Source organism: Apteryx mantelli, chromosome 12, assembly GCF_036417845.1.
Source record: "Apteryx mantelli isolate bAptMan1 chromosome 12, bAptMan1.hap1, whole genome shotgun sequence".
NCBI classification, from domain to species: Eukaryota; Metazoa; Chordata; class Aves; order Apterygiformes; family Apterygidae; genus Apteryx; species Apteryx mantelli.
Genome location: NC_089989.1, coordinates 22,432,873 through 22,452,416, shown reverse-complemented (window position 1 = coordinate 22,452,416; position 19,544 = coordinate 22,432,873). Strand labels below are relative to the sequence as shown.

At 45.8% G+C, this 19,544-nt stretch overlaps 1 protein-coding gene across 9 annotated transcripts in view; it reads right to left on the bottom strand.

The window, feature by feature from the left end:
• Positions 1-14,373, bottom strand: part of MITF (melanocyte inducing transcription factor) — a 112,704-nt gene extending 98,331 nt beyond the window's left edge. For 6 of the 9 annotated variants that reach the window (XM_067303468.1, XM_067303470.1, XM_067303472.1 and 3 more), the window contains exon 1: positions 14,121-14,373. In XM_067303468.1, the coding sequence (XP_067159569.1) occupies positions 14,121-14,224 (104 nt within the window). In that variant the 5' untranslated portion in view covers positions 14,225-14,373. Of the gene's footprint in view, positions 1-9,972; positions 10,008-14,120 lie in introns of all 9 variants that reach the window. The other 3 variants (XM_067303473.1, XM_067303474.1, XM_067303476.1) reach the window with 2 other exon arrangements.
• Positions 14,374-19,544: the final 5,171 nt, after the last annotated feature.

Sequence of the window (19,544 nt, the reverse complement as noted above, 5' to 3'; positions counted from 1 at the left end):
AAATTTTCCAGTGCTGAGAACTTTATCACTTCACTTCAGTCAAGAAAAACATGAGCCAATGCTCTCGTCAGGGCATCAGACACTAAATGGGCGGTTAGCACTTTGACTAAAAAAAGAAAAAAAGAAAAAAAAGAAAAAGTCTGACTGATAGTGCACTTCCTGTCTTAAGCAGATTATACTGAAATTCAGTTAGTTCTGTATCCCACGTTAAAAAGACTATGCACGTATCTTTTTCTAGAGGGATTTTTTACTTTTCTTTTTTAAGTAGGGTTTCAGTGAAAGCGGAACATACTAAAATCACAATGTCAGGCTCAAAAGTACATCAGATTTAACAGCCCACCATACACCAAACACACTTCTTCCAATCCAGAGGATTTAAACCACATGCTTAAACTTATGTACAAATAGTCCTCAAAAGCATGGTTCCTGCACTTCAGGTTTGCTGGATCAGCGCTCCCCATGTTTGTTACAGCCTTAGGGCTGCAACAAGTTTAAACCTATTAGAACAAAACCAAATGAATTATTTAGGATTCTGAAATAAAGAATACATTGAAGTGTTTTGCTGAACTGAGGTTTGGTCCAGGAAAACCTTTAAGCATATGCTTGACTTTAGCATGCATTTAAGTCTAATCCCTTTCAAAGAATCCTAGACATAAATGCTGAATTCTCTCCTGAACTTACAATTTCCACTATGCAGAGGACCCAGAGTAAGGGCATTAGGAAAAAACAAAACAAAACAAAACAAAAAACACTATAGCAAGCATTGGCTCAGAAAGAATGCTTTGGGGAGAGATTGTATATCATTTTAATATTTATACTACTTCCAAGACTTCAAAAGCTTCAGTTGCTTCTAAAATTCCAGGGCATAGGCCAGCACGTAGTTACCACCCTGAATTCTAATTCAAATTCTCATCTTCATCTAACAGGATGCCAGAAAACAGAAAAGAGTCTGTTACCAAAACCTTAGATAAAAAAAAAAAAAAATCAGTTAAATTATCCAGATGGCTTTCATTCCACAGAAAATACTAAATCAGCAGTTTGCAGAGCATGGCATTCTCTAAATACACAAAATAAAGGGAAAACAATACACAAGTGGAAAGCGCAAATGCTGAGCGCATTATATTTTTGCTCCAGCAGAACTGCAATACAATCAGTACAATCTTGCAGTTCTAGAGCACCCTTCTTCCTGCTGCCAAGGGTGCTCTGCAACCGTACGCAGTTCCGAAAAGCATCACTTATTTTTCCAGCGCCTCATACGGAAAGGAGGACCTACATTCCCATCTCGTAGCCCCCAAAGCCAAGCAGTCATTGCATCATTAGGTGAAGCCAAATAGCACCACACTAAACATCCTGTCTGCTTTGGATGAGTCTGCACACAGCCAAATTCAGCGCTTACCAAAACCGGAGCCTGATTCTGTAGTCTTGAATCAAGTAGAGGGAAATCTGTCTTAGACTAAATAGCGATTACAGAATTGAACTTTTGATAGCTACGAAAGTCCTTGCCGCAAAAAACAAACCCACTGAAAAAGGATAACAAGGACAGATAAAGCAATTTTGGGCACTGTGCTATTTTATAAACCCTGTATTACTCAACACAAAGCTATTATAGATGGAAAACACGCGTTGTATGACAGTACCAAAAATCATTCAAATCCGCCAGCTGCAGAATTAGAAAACTGATCAGAAAGATTAGCAAGAAAAGAGCCAGGGAAAATATCCCTGCAGTTACAGATGGATATTTATCCCTTTTACACTGCACCTCACTAAAACGTTTCATAGCAACGGGGCAATAGTTATCAGATAGCAGCGGATGAGATTGGTAACCATACGAACCAGCACCATCCTCCCCGACTCATAACACTCCTCATAAAAATGGAATGAAAAGGCTAGTGAGCAAATCCAGTACTTAAATAAAGAGGAGCTGTAAGAAATCAGGAAGACATTTCTTCTTTATATCTTTTTTTTTTTCCCTTCAGTACTGATAGCTTTTCCAAGCCAAGTCTATGTCCCCGAGATCATTTTGCTGAATATAATTTTACACCATACTGATGGCACATTGATTCTCTTATAATCCCGTAGAGAGCAGGACCTGTCATCTTCTACGTGCCTCTTGCGCTGTGCCGAAAATAGCTGCCATCCACAGGCTGCAGGGGAGAAACTCCGGGTGCAAACACAGTGGGGATTATCAACTGACACCGTAACCACTATCGGAGGCCCTCCAGGTTACAGCTTGCCGCAGGAGCTGCCTTTTCTACCCAGCCGCCTTTCATTAGGCTGATATGCAGTGCAACACTCAGCACGGCAGAAGAGCATTTGGGAGCACAAGATCATTGGACCTGTTCCTCCGCAGGTCTATTTATAGCCTAGAGCAATGCTGCAAGGCAAAAGGCCAGATGATCAACAGTTGCAAACAGCAAGTCGCTGAAGATCCGGCTACCTAAGACACACACACACGCGCCAGGGTCAATGCACCAGAGATCGCTGCAGACCCGACCAGCACAGCTCCAGCGCAGCCAGGCTGCTCAGAGAGGAGAAATTTGGTCCTACGGAGATTTATTTTGTCCTACAGAGGCACCTCAGCACAACTCTTGCACGTACCTTCATTAAAAAGGCTAAGCGAGAGATAATTAACAGTCTCCTCCACAAAAGCAGACTCTTTCGGAAAGGCAGCAATTACTGCCTACTCGTCCCAGGGATCTCTCCCAGCCAGCGGCACTGCGGTTGTAAAGGTAGGGTGGGTCTCCATGGCTCACTCCTTTGGGAAATACTGGAAGGTTGCGAGAAAGACCCCCCCGAGCTTTCCAAATGGCATCTATTAACAGCGCGGCAGCATTCAGCGCCAGGCCTCCCCAAGGAGCTGGCGAGCGCTGCTTGCATTACAGATTTTCATTTCTTACTACAGAGTCCTTGCTCTGCGAGGCAGCTCCGGTACCTTGGAGATCCCTGTAACAGGCAGACTGGTTTAATGCATTTCTATATTGCTTGATGCACTTGGAAAAACAGAAGGTCACTGCTGGCCCAGAGCATCTGAAGGGCTAACAGCTCCAGCAATATGGCTTTGGACAGTAAATACCAAGAGATGTACGAGCTGGAAATCAGATTATCATTTGCAGAATGGTTTTGCAATTAGATTGAAACCATAAATTGTGCAACAAGCCAAATCAAAAAAAACAAGCTGATGTGATAGAGCCACCTTCTTGTTTTAAAATTATCTTCTGCTATACCCACTTCATTCATTTGAAATAATCTACTTTCTACACAGATTTTAGCCTCTCTTGCTGTACCCATTTCACATTCTTGAAAAATTAAGCTCTCTCAGGAGGGGATCCATACTTGTCTTCCCTCTTTTAATATTCACCTTTGCCTGACAGCTTCCTCACCCAACACATACCACTCAGAGAGGTCCTCTGATTGCCAACACCATCAGGGTCAATACCACACTTCAACTTCCTTTCCCTTCTGCAGCCATTCAGGAACCTTTGGTTGCCATAACCCTAAAGGCATTTTCCCTTCATCCAATTACCTGTCCCACAAATATCACCCCTCCTATTTCAGGCGGGTCCCTGGATTTCATGCTGTGACCCCAATTACACAGTTCTGGACAGCTGCCTTTCTGAAACAGATGGTGCTGAAAGGATCTAATTTTGGAGCACATCTTCCTTACTTCCTGGTAGAGCTGTTCCACTCTGTATAAATATTTATTAAATCACAACAAGAACCATTCCAGATGAATGCTCAATCCCTTGCGTTACCAAGCTATTCCTGCCCTTACCAGTTCAGTGAATGAATGGACTGGCGAATATTATGGATGAATATCACTAGCTTTTGCAAAAGAGCACCTCAAAAAGCCCACAGCTTATTGATTTGAGCACTCAAAGGTGATAGACATGCTCAACCCTGTATTTTGAGTCATGCAGAGACAGGACTTGAACCTCAAACTTCTACACCCCAAGTGAATTAAGTTGGGGTGGGGGAACCTGCTGTTCCTCCGTTCTGCAAGAGTGGAAGCGTCTTTGGCACTCCAGTTCGAGAAAGCTTGAGCAACAGCTAACCTAGAGCAGACACCAGCTCGTCAGTACTGAACACCAGTATCAGTCTCCGCTAACCTCACCGGCTGGCTCCAGCGCTCCTCCACGCTGCATGCCAGTTTTTACAAGCCATCGTTTTCCCCACGTATCCTGCAGGGAACCTCGACACCTACCTCAGGGGGGTTTTCAGTTCCACCAGGCAGCAGGACACGCAAAACGGGACGCTGCAATGCCAACCCGAAGCAACCCTGGGAGCACAGCCCTGGGTGCCCAACAGGACGCAGCAGGCGGTCAAGCAGGCGAGCGGGACCAGCGCGCGAGGTCGCAAAACGAGCAGTCGCACAGCACGCTCCTAATCCAAAATTCCTACCTCAGTAGGCGCCAGCCTAACAAACAAAGGAGCAGCCTAACTGGCAGACTTAACGCGCCTTCTCAAAAGGTGGAATAATGATTTATCAGATAGCAACGTACATGTTACGACAACAAGAAAATAATCCCAGCACCTCTTCCTAACTGTGCCTACGTCTTCATTAAACAGCTCAACAGCTGGGATGCGTCTTTAGCCTGGCGGAGTTTGAGTAAAATTGTAAATATATTGGTACAAATAAAGATGGCTAGACTGAGCAGAAGCCTAAATACAGTAGTTACAGCATCCCAGGGGACCCAGAGTGAGGCCCCTGAACTCCTTTCAGCTGGGCTTCCAGTGCGCAGCCCAAAGGTACTTGCAATTTTTAATAGAACAGCAAAGGGAAAAGTCATCTCCCTCCTCCCTGCTCTCCATATCTCAACAGCATTCCAACTTCACTCTCTCAGGCTGCAACTGCTATTTATTCAGGCTGAAGTTCACAAACAATAAAAGAGGAGGGGTTGGTTTATTCCCTCTACCTCTGTATTCCTAGTCTGGCTCTCTCGCCGTGTATACCGTGCAGGCTCACATCCAGAAAAAGCATTTCCAAAATAAGTGATATTTTATGCAAAATTTCTCCTCCTGTATTCAGATAAAACACAAGGAATCCCGAAAGGAAAAATCTGTGCACAAGACATGCTTGACACATGTTTGGCTCTCTCACTTCAGGTACCTCAATGATTCCTTTTTACCTCCTCAGTACTACTATGATTTCCCAACTTGAAGCTCCAGGGTTTATAGACCCTAAAGTGGCCTTTTTTCCTCTCTCCTCCATAGAGAATCACACTAATTCCTATTGCTGTACATGTTTACACGTTACAAGAGGATGGCTGGGAGCGAGATTAGTACAGATCATTAACCTTCCCTTTCTCTCTGCCCTGATGTGTCCTTCTGCACAACGTTCCAGCACTTCCCACTTTTCTTATGACTTTTCTCAGATCCCCACATCCCTGCCCTCCTAGACTGCTACTGCTTGTATAGCAGTTTGTGTCGTTACAAGCTGCCAAGACAGGAAGAGGTGTCCTAGCATCCCAGGCAGGCTTGGAAAACATAGGATCTCTTATCGGCCTGATATTTAGAGACACATATTAAACCTGGCAAGCTTCCGACGTCAAGAACTTTGAGAAACTGAGTAACACAGAGGTTCTCTGTACCCAAAACACTAATTTTCCCTACGTAAAGTCCTTTCCTCTCAGTTTTTAATCATAAGTCAGGCACGTAACCTTTGCACATAGGCAAATGAAGCTTGGCTTTAGTATCTTTGGACAGATATAAACCTTCTTCCTATTCTCTGCAACTTCAGCTGCCTCTTCTCTTCGCTCTTTACAACCATTCCCACAACATGGTCCGAGAGGGCCAGACTTCCCAGGACGCTACTCGAGCTGCACAAGTCTATGATGGGCAGCAACCATTAACACATCCTAAGCAGTGGATTTGGAAAGGTTTATGCTCTCATTTTGTGCCCAAAACAGCAGCACAAATGGAGACAGAATGTACCTGTGAAACCAGATCACAGTTCCCTGCAAAGTATTAAGAAAGGATGAAGCCAACTCTTCCAACAATTGTGAACTGCCACACTGTCTCATGTGGGACCTCAGCCGAAATATTCTTGTGGAACAGCGACTGCAGGATCAACATCCAACTGCCTGAACCTAAATTTGTGATATTCTGGAGAAAAGGAGAAGAGGGTTTCAAGAGATATTTGTTTTTCTTAATACAGAACGCACAAAACAAGCTCTGTATATCTGCAAATATACGTCTTGTTAAGTCGTAAAAGAATCTTCATGGGAACTGATTTAAAAAAAAAAAAAACTGTTTACTGTCAGAGGCTGTTAATTACAATATTAAAATACTAGCCCGAACCCTACATTAAGCTTGTATTCTGTTTTGCATAGCAGTACACATAGCAATCATCACAGCAAGCAGCTCTGTTGGCTCACGCTGGAAGAAGTAATTATATACGGTAGCAACACATTTTTGTCCTTCAACCTGCCAGTCCAGTTCACAGAGCAGCTGTTAGCAATAGGATGGGGGGGCGGGGGGAAGCCTACAGCGGTTTTCTACATAATTCCTTACCACTGAAGAAAAAAAAAAAGTATAAAACGGCAGACCCTGGCTTGCGCGATTGGCAGAGAGCTGCTAACGCAAACACGACACAAGCCCTTGCAGCAGAGACGTTACCAGAAAATATGAGCTTGCTCCAAACACGCTATTAGTGGTTCAGGTATTAGCTAGCTGTTGTGTTCTGCGGTGCCTAGCAAGAAACCTTCCTCATGAGTTTTCACAGTTGGTTTACTTGCACCAGTGGCACCTATACCATCCTGGAAGAGCATCTTCTCTCACCCTGGACACTCCTTATGCCCTCTTCAAAGCTCCTGTTTTCCAGTGAAGCCCACAGACATCAATAAATAGGGCCTATACAAACATCATTATATGAACAGCATTTTCTAATAGCCCACTAAGTCACAAGGCAAAATTCTGGCCACAGACCCTGGGACAGAGCCCTGTCAAAAGGCACCGAAGAACTGTTAGCACCCACGCGCAGCCCGAAGGGCCTTGGCGTGTCCAGCGCCGCAAGCTGCACGCAGCTCCTGCCGTCTGCCTTGCACGATGGGCGAGCTGCTCCAGCTGGGATCACAGTCTTTGCCTCCAGGGAACCTAAATAGTTCAGTCCTGATGCTCAAATCAATGGCCAATAGCCCATAACAGCTGTTGCAGATCAAGCAATAGCGTTATGATGTTATGAATATGCAATAAAATTCTTTTCCCTTTTCTTGAGCTGCTTTTCCCCCCCCAATATGAAATGCAACAGGAAACTGGCTGCAAACTATTCACTGTCCTGTTACCATTTTGCTGCCGGGACTATTTAAATAGTCCCAGTTCTAATATGAGAGCAATATAATACAGTTAGTTGTACATTACAGCCTGCCACACTATACCACCAGCGAGTTTTACTAAATAAAAATATTACAATCATTGCATTCTGAACATTTTTAAAATCTAAAATAGAAAGAGACAAACAATAATGGCCAAGAGCCTGGTCAGCTTATAGAGCGTTTGACCCTCACGCTGCTCTCAGAAGTGAAATGGCAGATTGTTCTCTGAAGACAGTTAAGAGTCAGCATGCAATTTCAGATTTTAGCAGAAGAACAAACAGAAAATTACTACTTCTATTTCATTTTCAAAGTCTTAAAGTGTTTTGCTTTGGAAAGCAAACATAGAAATGAGACAGCAGAGTCAGTGTCTGAATGGGTTTTTCCAATATCCTCATTTTTAAACAGCTGCACAGATTTCTAATTCTTCCTGTTAAGCTTCTAAGCACAGGCAAATGCTGTGAGAGGAAAAAAATACATATTTATAAAATATCTGAAAGTCTCTTCTGCTCTCATTTCCCAGCGTTCTAGATCCCGAGCAAGCGGTGCAGCAGGAATTAGTCACGCTGCCTACCGCGGTTCTGGAACGGACCTCTGATACCACCACGAAAAGTGCAAAATGAAAACATACATAGCATAGAATAAGCTCCACTATGGCATGTAGACGACAACCGTCAGGTTCACAGCAGCCCAAAAAATCCTGGGCCGGAGACCTGTGAAGTTCCCTCTGCTGCAGGAGGGAAAACGAGCAGGAGCAGAGGCACCTCTGCTCCCTGTCCAGGGAGCTGCACCGGTTTCCTTTCAGCCACACAAAAAAGCTATCTTTACAGGTAGAAGATTTACTGATTTAAATTATAACCTGGTTTCTGTAAAGCGATAGCAGTCAACTAGGAAGGCTTCCTGCTCACCAGAAAGGTGTGGATTTATTTCATACAGAGCATATACGCACTTACATTCAAGTTATACAGCCAATGGTCCCATAAATAACAAGAAAAGAGAGGGGTCTAGGCTAGAAGGATACCACTTCAGCAGCAAAGTCAGAACAGGCAGCCCAGGCTCAAAATAGCTGCGTACTGTATGATTAGCTTGGCATCTAAACAAAATTCTCCTGAGAAACCCAGACCAGGGAAGCAGAAGGGTGACGCTTAATAGTTCATATCAAAGCAAACGCTGAACAGAATTTCATGGGCTATTTCTGCTTCCTTGCTAAATAGCGAAGGCCTACTGCAAATAACAGGACTGAGAGGTTCTCGGAAGAGGAAAGGTCACAAGAACCCTTCTCCATGAAAAATGTTCTGCTACAGACAGAGATCAGCACCAGGACCCAATATAAAATGAAGAAATTGGATTTCTTGTACAACATCTTATTGTCTCCCCGTGTTTATATGACAGACACCCCATTTATAACCTCCCCTTTTAAGTCTGTCTATTTTCAAAAATAAAAGGATTTTTTAAAAAACGTGGCTAGGATTTCCATCTATTGAAGTGAATTTGAGGTGTAGAATAAACATGGGATTATTGACTCACTCACAAAAATGTTACCGGAGAGATTTCAAAGGGACACAGTTTTGGCTTAGCTCTACTCCACCGACGTCAGCAAGACTTTTACCACCGACTTTGGTCAATACTAGCCTACATATCATCTTAAAGTCAGCTATTACCTTTTAGTTTGACATAAATAATCTTCCTCTGTGACAGACGGAAAAATATTTCAGGAACTTTAAATCTGTTCCTCTAAGGTTTTTTTTTTTTTTTTTTTTTTTTTTTTTTTTTTTTTTTAAATAAACACACTGAGACACTGTTCCTGGATGCAAGCACATGTGACCTGTTCTAAATAAAGGATATTTTCCACTTCTTGCACAACTGGAACAGATATAAGCAGCAGCTTGAACAAACTGCATTGCAGAACCCAACCAGAATATAAAACACTTGAATAAGATCCATAAATAGCAGTAATATGAAAAGACTACCTCCGATAATGCACAAACTCAATGTTGAGAAGCCTAATGTAATCAAGTTCAAATTTAATCACGCTGCAATGTTGATTTACTAAATTAAATTTGATCATCCGCAGACTAAGGCACTGCAAAAAAAGTCCTGCTTGGCTCCAGAGCGAGTATACCTCTCAAAAATTTGTGACTCTTTGGTTTAATTAATATTGCCCTGACAAACGCTGTGTATTAAAAGGAAAGCTTTTACTAAACGTAGTCATCAATGTTTAGCACAGTACCAAAAGAGGAAAAGGGAGTCCTCTAGAGAGGATCTGACTTGGATAAAGATGTGTTACTCACTTACAGAAGTAAAATAGTCGGAGTTGACATAAAAAAAGCATTTGGACACCAGGCATGACGAGAATTTTACAAAAACATCACTACTTTTGCAATGACATTAATTACATCTCGAAGTTATTGCTCAGAAAGCCAGAATAAGCTTCCTCCAAAACTATCATGCACCTTCAAGAATTCCCTAATAATTTTTTCTGCTAAAAATATCTCCTGGTTTTGGATCACTCAGGTGCTTTTTAACCATTCTGAAATAAATAAGCTGGAAAAGGGCAACAGAAAATAGCACAAATAGTAGTAATTTACCTGTAGATTTTGTGGAACATAGTTTTAACAAGAGCAAGACAGTAAATTATAACCGACAGTTATGTTCTGGCACTTACTAGGTTGAGTGTACCATCCAAATGGATGCACATTACTGCAAGAATCAAAAAAAAAAAAAAAAAAGAGAGAGAGAAATCAAAATCAACTGAAGCCAGAATTTTTTTGCTGCATTTAGCACGTCTGTTACCATGCACTTTGAGCTAATTTTTACACTAAGCATCTCCGTGGGTCAAACTGTCCCTTCAGTGGTACTTACCCAGCGTTCACTGAAAGAGAAACATGTACAGAACAGGGCAAGAGTTTGGTTGACAAATGATAACTGCATGCAGTATAATAAGAGAGAAAATATATAAGTTTAAAGCCAATTATTACGGCAAGTAAGAGTAGTACAAAAGCAAACTGTAAAATCTCTCCTCCCTGATACCAGTTTGATATCCAAAACATACATTTCTATTAAGTTAAATGATTTAAAGAAGTTGCATTAGTGTTATGACAGATGTAATTTAAGCTGACAGCGCTCTGATGACTGCGTGCAGATATGACAAGATTTGTGTTTACTTTGGGTAATAACTGATCGTTCTTTTCAATCAGTTGTCTGAAAATAAAACTCCATCTATTTGTTTGTGCACTGCTTGTACCAGAAAGAAAATCCTATTTACTTGTTGTTCATTACATACATGCATAAATATTTAAGAGCGTGTACTTGTAAATTAATAGTAGCTGTCAGACTTCAGGATATTGCAGCAGGGGAACGAAGCACGAATATGAGAAGGAAAAAAAAAAAAATCTCATTGCCTTACTGGCTAGTAACATAATCCAGTTTCCTCCTACAGTGAAAAGTGACTCTGGAGAAACTAAAGTGATTGAAAAATCTTCTCAGTTTTCAAAGACGTTCAACCACAGCAAATACCAGAGAACCCTTAAATGTGTCTAGCACTTAGTGCAAGAAGCTACGTTCTCATGGGTCTCTGAAGAGTTTAGGAAATGCAGCTGGAACTGATGTATCTCAGCCCAATGTATTATCTTCACCCCTTGTGATTAAAGTTTTCTTTTGCTGGGCTTACATTTTTCCTTGGCCTCTAGCACTCTATTGTGGCTTGGCCTAACTTAGTACAGTATTTACAGCAAAAAAACTTTTATTATTGGGCCCCTCACGGCTTTGGATTGCAGACTTGAATGATGAAATTCAGATGGAATAACTACAAGGGTACATTAAAGAGGAGGAACATTTAACTGGATGTCATATATTGGAAAATGGGCAATTTGGAAGGAAGAGGAGAATAGGAGAGTTCTGCTGAACAAAGGAGAGCAGCAGAGCAAGTGCCGAGTTAAACTAGGCAATAAAGAAGTTTCTTCTTGTTTCAGAGCACTGGGATTCTTACATATTTGTGAGCCGGATGGCTTTTCTACGTACTCACAATTTCAGCTGCTATGAGCAAACTGAAGATGCTTCTTGCCTCTTATGGCTAATAGGGATCAGAGAAAGACCTGAATGTTGCTAGGAAATCAGCGATTCTCACCAGGGAAAACAGCAAATTGCTATTTAGACTCTCTCCTAACACCAGCTATTGTCTCTGTTTTGCCTCTCCCCAAGTGCCTTTCTGGAGCAAGATCACAGAAAAGGCAGCAAAAAGGCAATTCTCACAGCCACAGTCACATTGTGACACCGCTTTAACCTGGTGCTATTGACCCGGCCCCTGAGTAACTATTCCTGATTTACACCCAAAAGAGAGAGCAGCCCAACGTTGTTGGATACCCTTGATAATCATCAGTCAGACCGGTTTCAAGCTGAAGGACTACAAAAGTCCCCTTAGATTAGGATCTTCATGTCATGAAGCAAACAGGTCTGCGAGCAACTTTCGCCACCAGTAATCATCAAGTGTTATCAGCCTGGCTCCAGGGACAAGTTTAGATGGACCTAATAGGGTCCCCCGTGTCCTTTGCCTCTTCAACTCCCACATGGCCAGGAAGACAGCTAAGGCTCTGCATTGAAGAAAGAGCCGTATGCGAGCTGTGCAGCCCATACATCTTGCATCCATCAGCAAGACTGCGGGTAATTATTCCAACCTCAGGGCCCTCTCTTGAGTGTATGTGTGTGGAGGGACAGGGAGGAAGACTGGAGGCAAGCGGGTCACCTCTCCTGTGCAGGAATACGTAAGCCCACTTGGAAACACATCAGAAAAGAGGTTGGCCTAAGGCACCACCAGAAGGTCTGGATGACTCGGACCCTGGTTCCTTTGAACCCAAAGAGTGGGCAGCGTTGGCTCTTCAGGAATGCCAGGTGAGAACATACCGTGGAAATGGAGGAATTCAGTCGAGGGAAATTTGAAGTGACAACATTTAAAAGACGGACAAATATTCCAGTGCTTCATTACAGAGCATTTTTATTCACTTCCCCCCGAGAGAAGTGAACAATGCTGGGATGTATTCAGGTCCCAGAGCACTGAGTCACAGGAATTAACAGTTGGAACAGCTACGGAGGGGACCGGTAATCACAGCTCATGTCAAATAAAGACCTGGTATCTATGCTCCATGCCCACACGGTCGAAAAGAACAGTCAAAGTGCCAACTGCAAAGCAGATGACGGTAAACCACAGCTCCTGCACCCCAGCTAGAGCCCCTGGCTGGTCCAAGCAGGGCTCTTCGCTCCAAACAACCGTGCGAGGTGTCAGTGCTCCACCACCTCCGCAGGGACTGCCCTTAAACACGGACACTGACCTTGAAGACCCAAACAGCGAATATCCCACCACAGCTGGGGACACTGTTAGAGGATCCACCTGCTCTGCACCGTCTTCTCTTCTTACATTAGCCTGGCTCAGATTTTGGCAACTTCGCTGCACAGCCTCGAAGGGGAGAGCAGTTCTGGCCTTTCGCACCTGGACAGGCCAGCCAATTTAATCACCCCAACGCGTGTCTCGGCAACACGAACGGTTCAGTTTGAGTCAGGGCTGCCCTGAAGATGGCCCGTAAGAGACAGGCCCCGATCTACAAGCCCTTGCGACAGTGGCAGGAGTCTTGCATATTTTACTACAAGACCTTCCATGCTTTCTAACCATTCAAAGCACGACTAAAAACCCATTTATTTACTTTGAAGTCTGCCTGACAGGTGGTACAGTCTGAGTTTACGCTAGGACAAATTTGTTTAATATTTACCGTCCTATTCACTTTTCAACTCTACGCACAGATGTATGAAGAGCGCCGCTCAAAACTGAAAGCCAGAAATATAAAGACAGGCAAACAACAGGCTCGATGACGAATAAGATACCCTCACAGCAATAACCCCATGCTCAGCCGAGCGCTGCGTAACAGCGCGCTGCGGTGAAATGGAGGGTTCAACACCGGCAAAACACTGTGAACGAAAGCGCGCAAAGAGCGGAGGAGGCAGAGACGCGACACTGCTGACAAGGTAGATGCTCAAGGCACAGGGGTCTTTCCCCAAGCGGCGAAACATCTGCTTTCTTTTTCCAGCACTACAACAGAAGAAAACAAACACCCTAACAAACTGCAAGACCGGCAGAAACGCACGTTGCTGGATTTCCCCTAAAAACATATCTGTGCAACACGGCAGCTCCAGATAAGGATACAGCGCCTGTCTCCAGAAAAAAAAAAAAAATATACGGTGGGAAGAAACGGGCGTATCTAGCCAGAAGTTTTTAGTCCCTAAGTAACTGCAAATTGCCCAGCCGCTTTCGAAGTCAAAAACAACATTAAAAAGAAGGGGGGGGGGGGCAGGAAACCCTGCACAAGCTCGCAGGCTCCGGCACCGCCGCGCCCCGAGGGCGCCCGCCCGGGGCAGGCGCGGGAAGCGGCTCCGCGGAGCTGCGCGCTGGCGGCCGCGGGGCGCCCGCGATGCCCGGCAGCGCCCCACAAAGCGCTTTACGCAACGCGCCCGGCGGGCGGCCCTCCCCCGAGCGCGCCCCGAACAAAACTGCTATTATTGCAGGAAGCGCTCGCTAAATGGCCGCTTTTATGGCCCCCGCTGCATAGGATGTTGCCTTTCAGCGTGCGCGGCTTTTTCTTTTTTTTTAAGGAATAAATAAATAAATAAAGCAGCGCTCGGACACGGCCTGGTTCAGCAGCCCGTAACGCAGCCCGCGGACGCGGCGCCGCCGCCGCCGGCCCCCTCCCTCCCCGCGGCCTGCGCGCAGCCCGGGCCGGGCCGCTGCGCTGCGCTGGGGGCGGCGGGGCCGGGGCCGTGCTCACCCACCTGCTTTTCAAGGGCTGGCTCTTGAGCTCATAGTAGGTCTTGGGCTCCTCGTGAAACTCCTCGCCCACCTCGAAGTCCGGCACGATCCCCGACTCCGCCTGCATCGTCGTCGCCGCTGCCGCCGCTGGGAGAAGGAGAGAAGCGAGGTTAACGCCGAGCCGAGCCGCGCCGCGCCGCCCGCTCCCGCACACAGCAGCGCCGCGGCCCGCCCCGCTGGGACTTGTAGTCCGCCCCGGGGCCGGGCCGGCCGCCCCCGCCTGCTGCGCACTACAACTCCCGCCGCGCCGCGCCGCGCCGCACCGCGCCGCGCAGGGGGCGCCGCTGCCAGCCGGGAGCGCAGCGCGGCGGGGCCGCCCCGGCCCGGCCCCTGCCCCGTGCCCCCGCGCCGCGCACCTGCCCCTGCCCCTGCCCGCGCCCCGCCCCGCCGCGCCCGCGCCCCGCCTGTGAGGTCACGGCTACGTCACAAGGCTGTGAGGGCAGCTGGCGCGTGACGTCACGCGGCGCTCGAGCCCCCCCCCCCCCAAAAGCAAGCTGTGCGGGCCGCAGACCCCCCTCCCACCCACCCCCCGGCAGATTAATAATCAATAATCCGTTATTTCTTGCCGCCCTCCCTCGGCGCTGTCCGAAGCGAGCCGCTCCCGCACGTCAGCGTGACGTCACAGCGGGAAGCGCGGCAGCGGAGCGGCGGCGGCGGCGGCCTGCCCGGGCCCGGCCTGTCTCGCCGAGCGCCCGGCAGGGCCCCTGCGCGGCTAATGTTCAACCAAAGCCGCCCAAGCTCTGCCGGCGGCCCCCCTTGCCGGCGCCGCTCTCCCCGCCAGCCCCCGGCGTGCCCGGCGCAGGAGCCGCCGGCAAAGGGCAGCGGGAAGCTGGACTTTCCCCTCCCGCTGCTCCGCAGGCGGCTAAGCGAGAGCGCGGCGGCGAAGAGAGGTTTATTTTACCCTCCCAAGTCCTGTTGTCAAGTCAAATTTACATACAGGCGCATGTCCAGGAGCACGGTAAAATCGTGGCGTAACTTCAGCCACAGACGAGGCTTATTTGAGATTGAGAGGAAGGGATTATGTTGAGCAAATAAGGATGTGATGGTTTTGAGTGCAATCAATCAACGGCAGAGAAAAACAGGAGGTGACAGAAGGTGGGACATTTGCTCTGGTTCATTTTGCCAGATACAAAAGCGATGGGGATTCCTGCCCCAAGACTGCTTGCGCTTTTCAGGGTAAGTTCTCCTCACTAAAATTTACAGCACTAAGAGGCTCTGCCTTCAAACCGCATGTGCATTTGTAGATTGGCAAAAAGCTCATAAATGCTGTTAAGAATCGTGTAATAAAATTTCTTAAACATCTAAGACCCAGCTGGGTTTCAATTATTTGCCACAGAATTTTTTTAATGCTACCTGGTCTTCCAGATTGGCTCCTGGGGGATCAGGAAATCAAGGGCAGATGATCTGTGACCATAGCAATGCAAATGCCACGGGGACCTCGGCAGCGGCGAGCTGAAGGTTGGAGCGGTGCTTGCCCAGGCCATCTCCTTCACATGCTCCCAAGGAAAGGGGGGTTTCTGGCATGACCACTGTTAGGCTTCTCCCCTTCACGATCCAGCAGGCAAGTCACCTTCCTCAGCTCTGTCCTTCTTCTCACCCTGTGACACCAGGGTGATAGGAAATTTCTAGTTCAGAGAGGAACATTTAACATTTAACATCAGACATTTAATCCATGGTGTTTCCTTGGTGCTTTGTCTTCACTAAATAGAAGTCAAAGACCCAAGACTATGGTCAAGGATGCTGGGATCACTCTGATGCCTAATAATTCTGGAGTCGTCAACAGCAGCAAGTACTGCCGCTAAAATCACAGTACTACTGTTGTATCAGCGTACCACCACTAACTCCAGCAGACAGGATGAGTCTTCTCCGCATGTGCTTTGCCTTGGTCACAGCTGCAGAAGCAGCCCAGGAAGGGGAGCCAGGTTGCATGCGGTGGGGCAGTTTTCCCTCTGATCCCGGCCAGTGCTTCAGGGCTCGCAGTGGTGCACCAGAAACTGCTAACACATGGAGAAGCAGGGTCTCTGCTCGCGTCAGGCAATAAAAGTTTTGACGAAATAAAACCAAGCAAGAATTTGAGCATTAGGTCCCGGGTTATTGCTCAGCTGCCAAGCTCTCAGCAACGACTTCAACAGCAAGAGCAATTACTTTAATGAGTCAGATAGGACAACTTGGATAAGGCCCTGAAGAATGTTCTTTTGAGCCCACATGGGCAGATGGCTGGAATAGCTTCACAGAGCAGGAGGCTTGCTAACAATGCTTTTGGCAAAAAAAAATTAAAAACAATATATAAAAAAGCCCACTGCTGAAATACATTTACAGCCTGAGCCACTCTGACTGCTTGAGTTAGGTACAGTTTCTGATGAACTTTCATGAGTGAAGAGATGCTACATCATTTGATGCAAGGAGTAGGCAGCAGGACTCTTCTGTTTGTAATGACTTCTGTTTTTCCAGGTGTAAAAATGAGACATTCTCTTCTGCTGTTCAAAATAAACAGCTTATGAGCTTTCAGCTCTGTTTTAATTATAGCACTACTTCTAAAGAGCTAAGGTCTAGTATGTCGATATATGTTCTAGGCGATGCTGCTCTACTTGAGGTATTGCAGCCTGAGTAGTGCTTGTGGGGGGGTTCATAAAAGGATAGAAAGCTGTGCTGCTTTTTGTCGGATCAGGAAGCTTTAGTTCTTTCGTCCCTCTTCTTCGGAGCAATGCAAAGTTGGCATTCTCTGCTCAAGCCGAGGCAATTTCTCACTGAACCTGGCTAATCAGGATCTTCACGTTGTTTTGGTGAATCATACAAAGCCTCCTTCTCATAAAAGCAGATGCTATTTGGTTTTATACGTTTTTTAGAGTTTATCTTGCAGAGTTAAGGAACAATGCTTCCACTGTGCCTAAGCAGGATATTTATACATAAGCACGCCCCAAAACAAACATGATGCTCAAAGGTGAGCTCTATTACGAGAGTATTGCGGTTAGATTGCCATAAAAATAAAGGCAATAAAATTAGAACCAAAATACAAAATACAGATTAGGTGAAAGTGAAGATGAGGTGAATAATCTATAGGTACGTGGTTTAGATTTATGTATAGCTATTCAAAGCTGTATTTTTTAGGCATAGATCTCAAATTGCTTTAGGGAGGCAGCTAAGAATGATTATTCCGTCTAACAAAGCGAGAAGCAAAACGCAGAGAGGTTATTTGTCAAACATCAACTCAGCGGCAGAACCTGGACTTTAATCCACTGTTTGTATTATGGGCATAACCCTACTAACATGCAGGATTTCTGTAACATTGTCACTCCGCTGGAGGCAATGATCGATGAGCAAGTCCCAAACACCCTCTACCAGGTAAAATCGGGTTTCATCAGTGATCATTCACGTAAGCAGAGTTACGGACCATTGGGAGCGCATGGTTTGGTCTTCTGGTTGCCTGAAACCGGCCTTGCATTCAAGCATGATTTAATACAAATTATAGCCAGAATAAAACAAACATCTCTAGTAAGACAACCATGTGTTAGTTTGTTCCCTCAAAGATAATATTCCGTTAGTCCACATTTCTTTGTTCTCCTCCTTTTTCTTCAGTAGAATTAAATATTCATGCATCTGCCTGTATTTGTTTGGTTAACTCTTTCGCAGAGTCGCAGATTAGGATCTGGCAACACAAGCAGTCTCAGTGCAGCACATTGGAAAAAAGAAAGACCCAGCGCTGCTTCAGGGAGAGTTGGGTCTTTCCTCCTTGATCTGCCGCAACAGGGATAACTCAGGGTAGCAGTTACTTATTCCTCTTTGCGTGTGGGAAAACCAGCTTTTCAAATAGGCTCTTGATGAAATCTCCACATCGTGTCATCACATGACATTTCAAGCTTTCAGACTCTTTGGGGATACACCGAAGCTAAAGGAAATGTTTCAATACTAACAAGTTTGCAATGCCAAAAGGGTACTTCTAGGAGCCAAGGCTCAGAGCCCTCTTAATCCTGTGCTGAGCCCAACGCACTGCATTTGGCTACGGCATATCTATGAGAAAGGCAGCTAGCCTTGATCTGGATTAAGCAAAGGAACACCTGCGCCTGCCCTTGGCAATTTATTCCCACGTTTGATCACCTTCACAGATAGATATGTGTGTCTGATCCCTACTTTCAATTAGGGTTGAACTTTCAGCCTGCTTTTTGGATTAACTTCCTTCTGCTTTTCTACAGTTTCTGTGCTAGAGCAGCTAACCAGTAAGGAGCTGTTATTTTCTACCATGAAAGTACTTATTCACCGTGACGTATTCACCAAGCTTATAGCTGGGTCTTTTTGATAAACTCAGTAGACTGAGTTCCTTAAATCTCTCACTGAAGGCCCTTTTTCCAGTCCTAGAATGACTTTTCCAGATTTTCAGCATCTCTTTTACATCATGGATACCAGAATTGCATACAATATTCCAGTGTCTTCCCCACCAGTATTTTAAATGAAAATGAAGTCATTCCCTTCTTCCTCCTTCAGTCAAGAAAGGGGCAGTAATAGAGCCTAGCTTGTTTGAGATTTCGAGCACAAAAACGTTCACGCAATCATGTCACATAAATCAATGTTAGAAATGCTCTGCCAGAGTCAGGAAAGCTTTTTCTAGCCTGAGGTTCAACATCTCCTTGGCGTGCTTTAGCAATGCACATCTCTCCAACATTAGGACCTGTTAGGAAGAGCAAAGTCCTGAGAGCAGATGGCAAAGGAGTCGGGGAAGAAGTCGAGGCAGGGAGCTCTCGGCTTCTGTTTGCTGCAGCAAAGCTGGGGCCGATAAAAGAAACAACCGTTCTGGTTCGAGGAACGGCTGTCCATTTTCCTGAGGAAAAGCCTAGCACTGCAAAGGGCAAGGTGAGAAGAGCCTGCTAACCGTTAATTAGCTGTGAACCAGCACACGAGTAGATACGCTCAAGCCATTTCTGTCTTCTACTTTGCCCAAGCTGACATACCCCACCAAAAGCCCTGCGCTACTCCAGCTGGTTGCATCAGCTTGGCTCCCATCAGCTCCACCGCGCTACGCAGATACGCACTATGCCGTCGGCCTCCTTCGGTTACGTTTTTCAGCTCATGTGTCTGATATTGCTAAAGCTGCTAAAACGTGCATTTGGCTTATTAGCCGAATTCTCATCAAGTTTGAGAAGGAAGAGCAGAGTCCAAGGAGGTGGCAGGCCACCGTCTGGCCGCGCAGCCCCCAAGGAGTGCGGTTTATCAGGAGACACAGCTGGTCCTCGCTCTGCCCCAACGCTTCCTGCGATTTCAACAATGATTTTTAAGATACTGTGTGGTGCAGAATTTAACGTGCAGCAAGCACATTGGGCAGAGCTGCTATTTTTTTTCCATGATTACTCTTTGCAATTCCTTCATTTGCGGTATCTTCACTTACAATTCTCGTA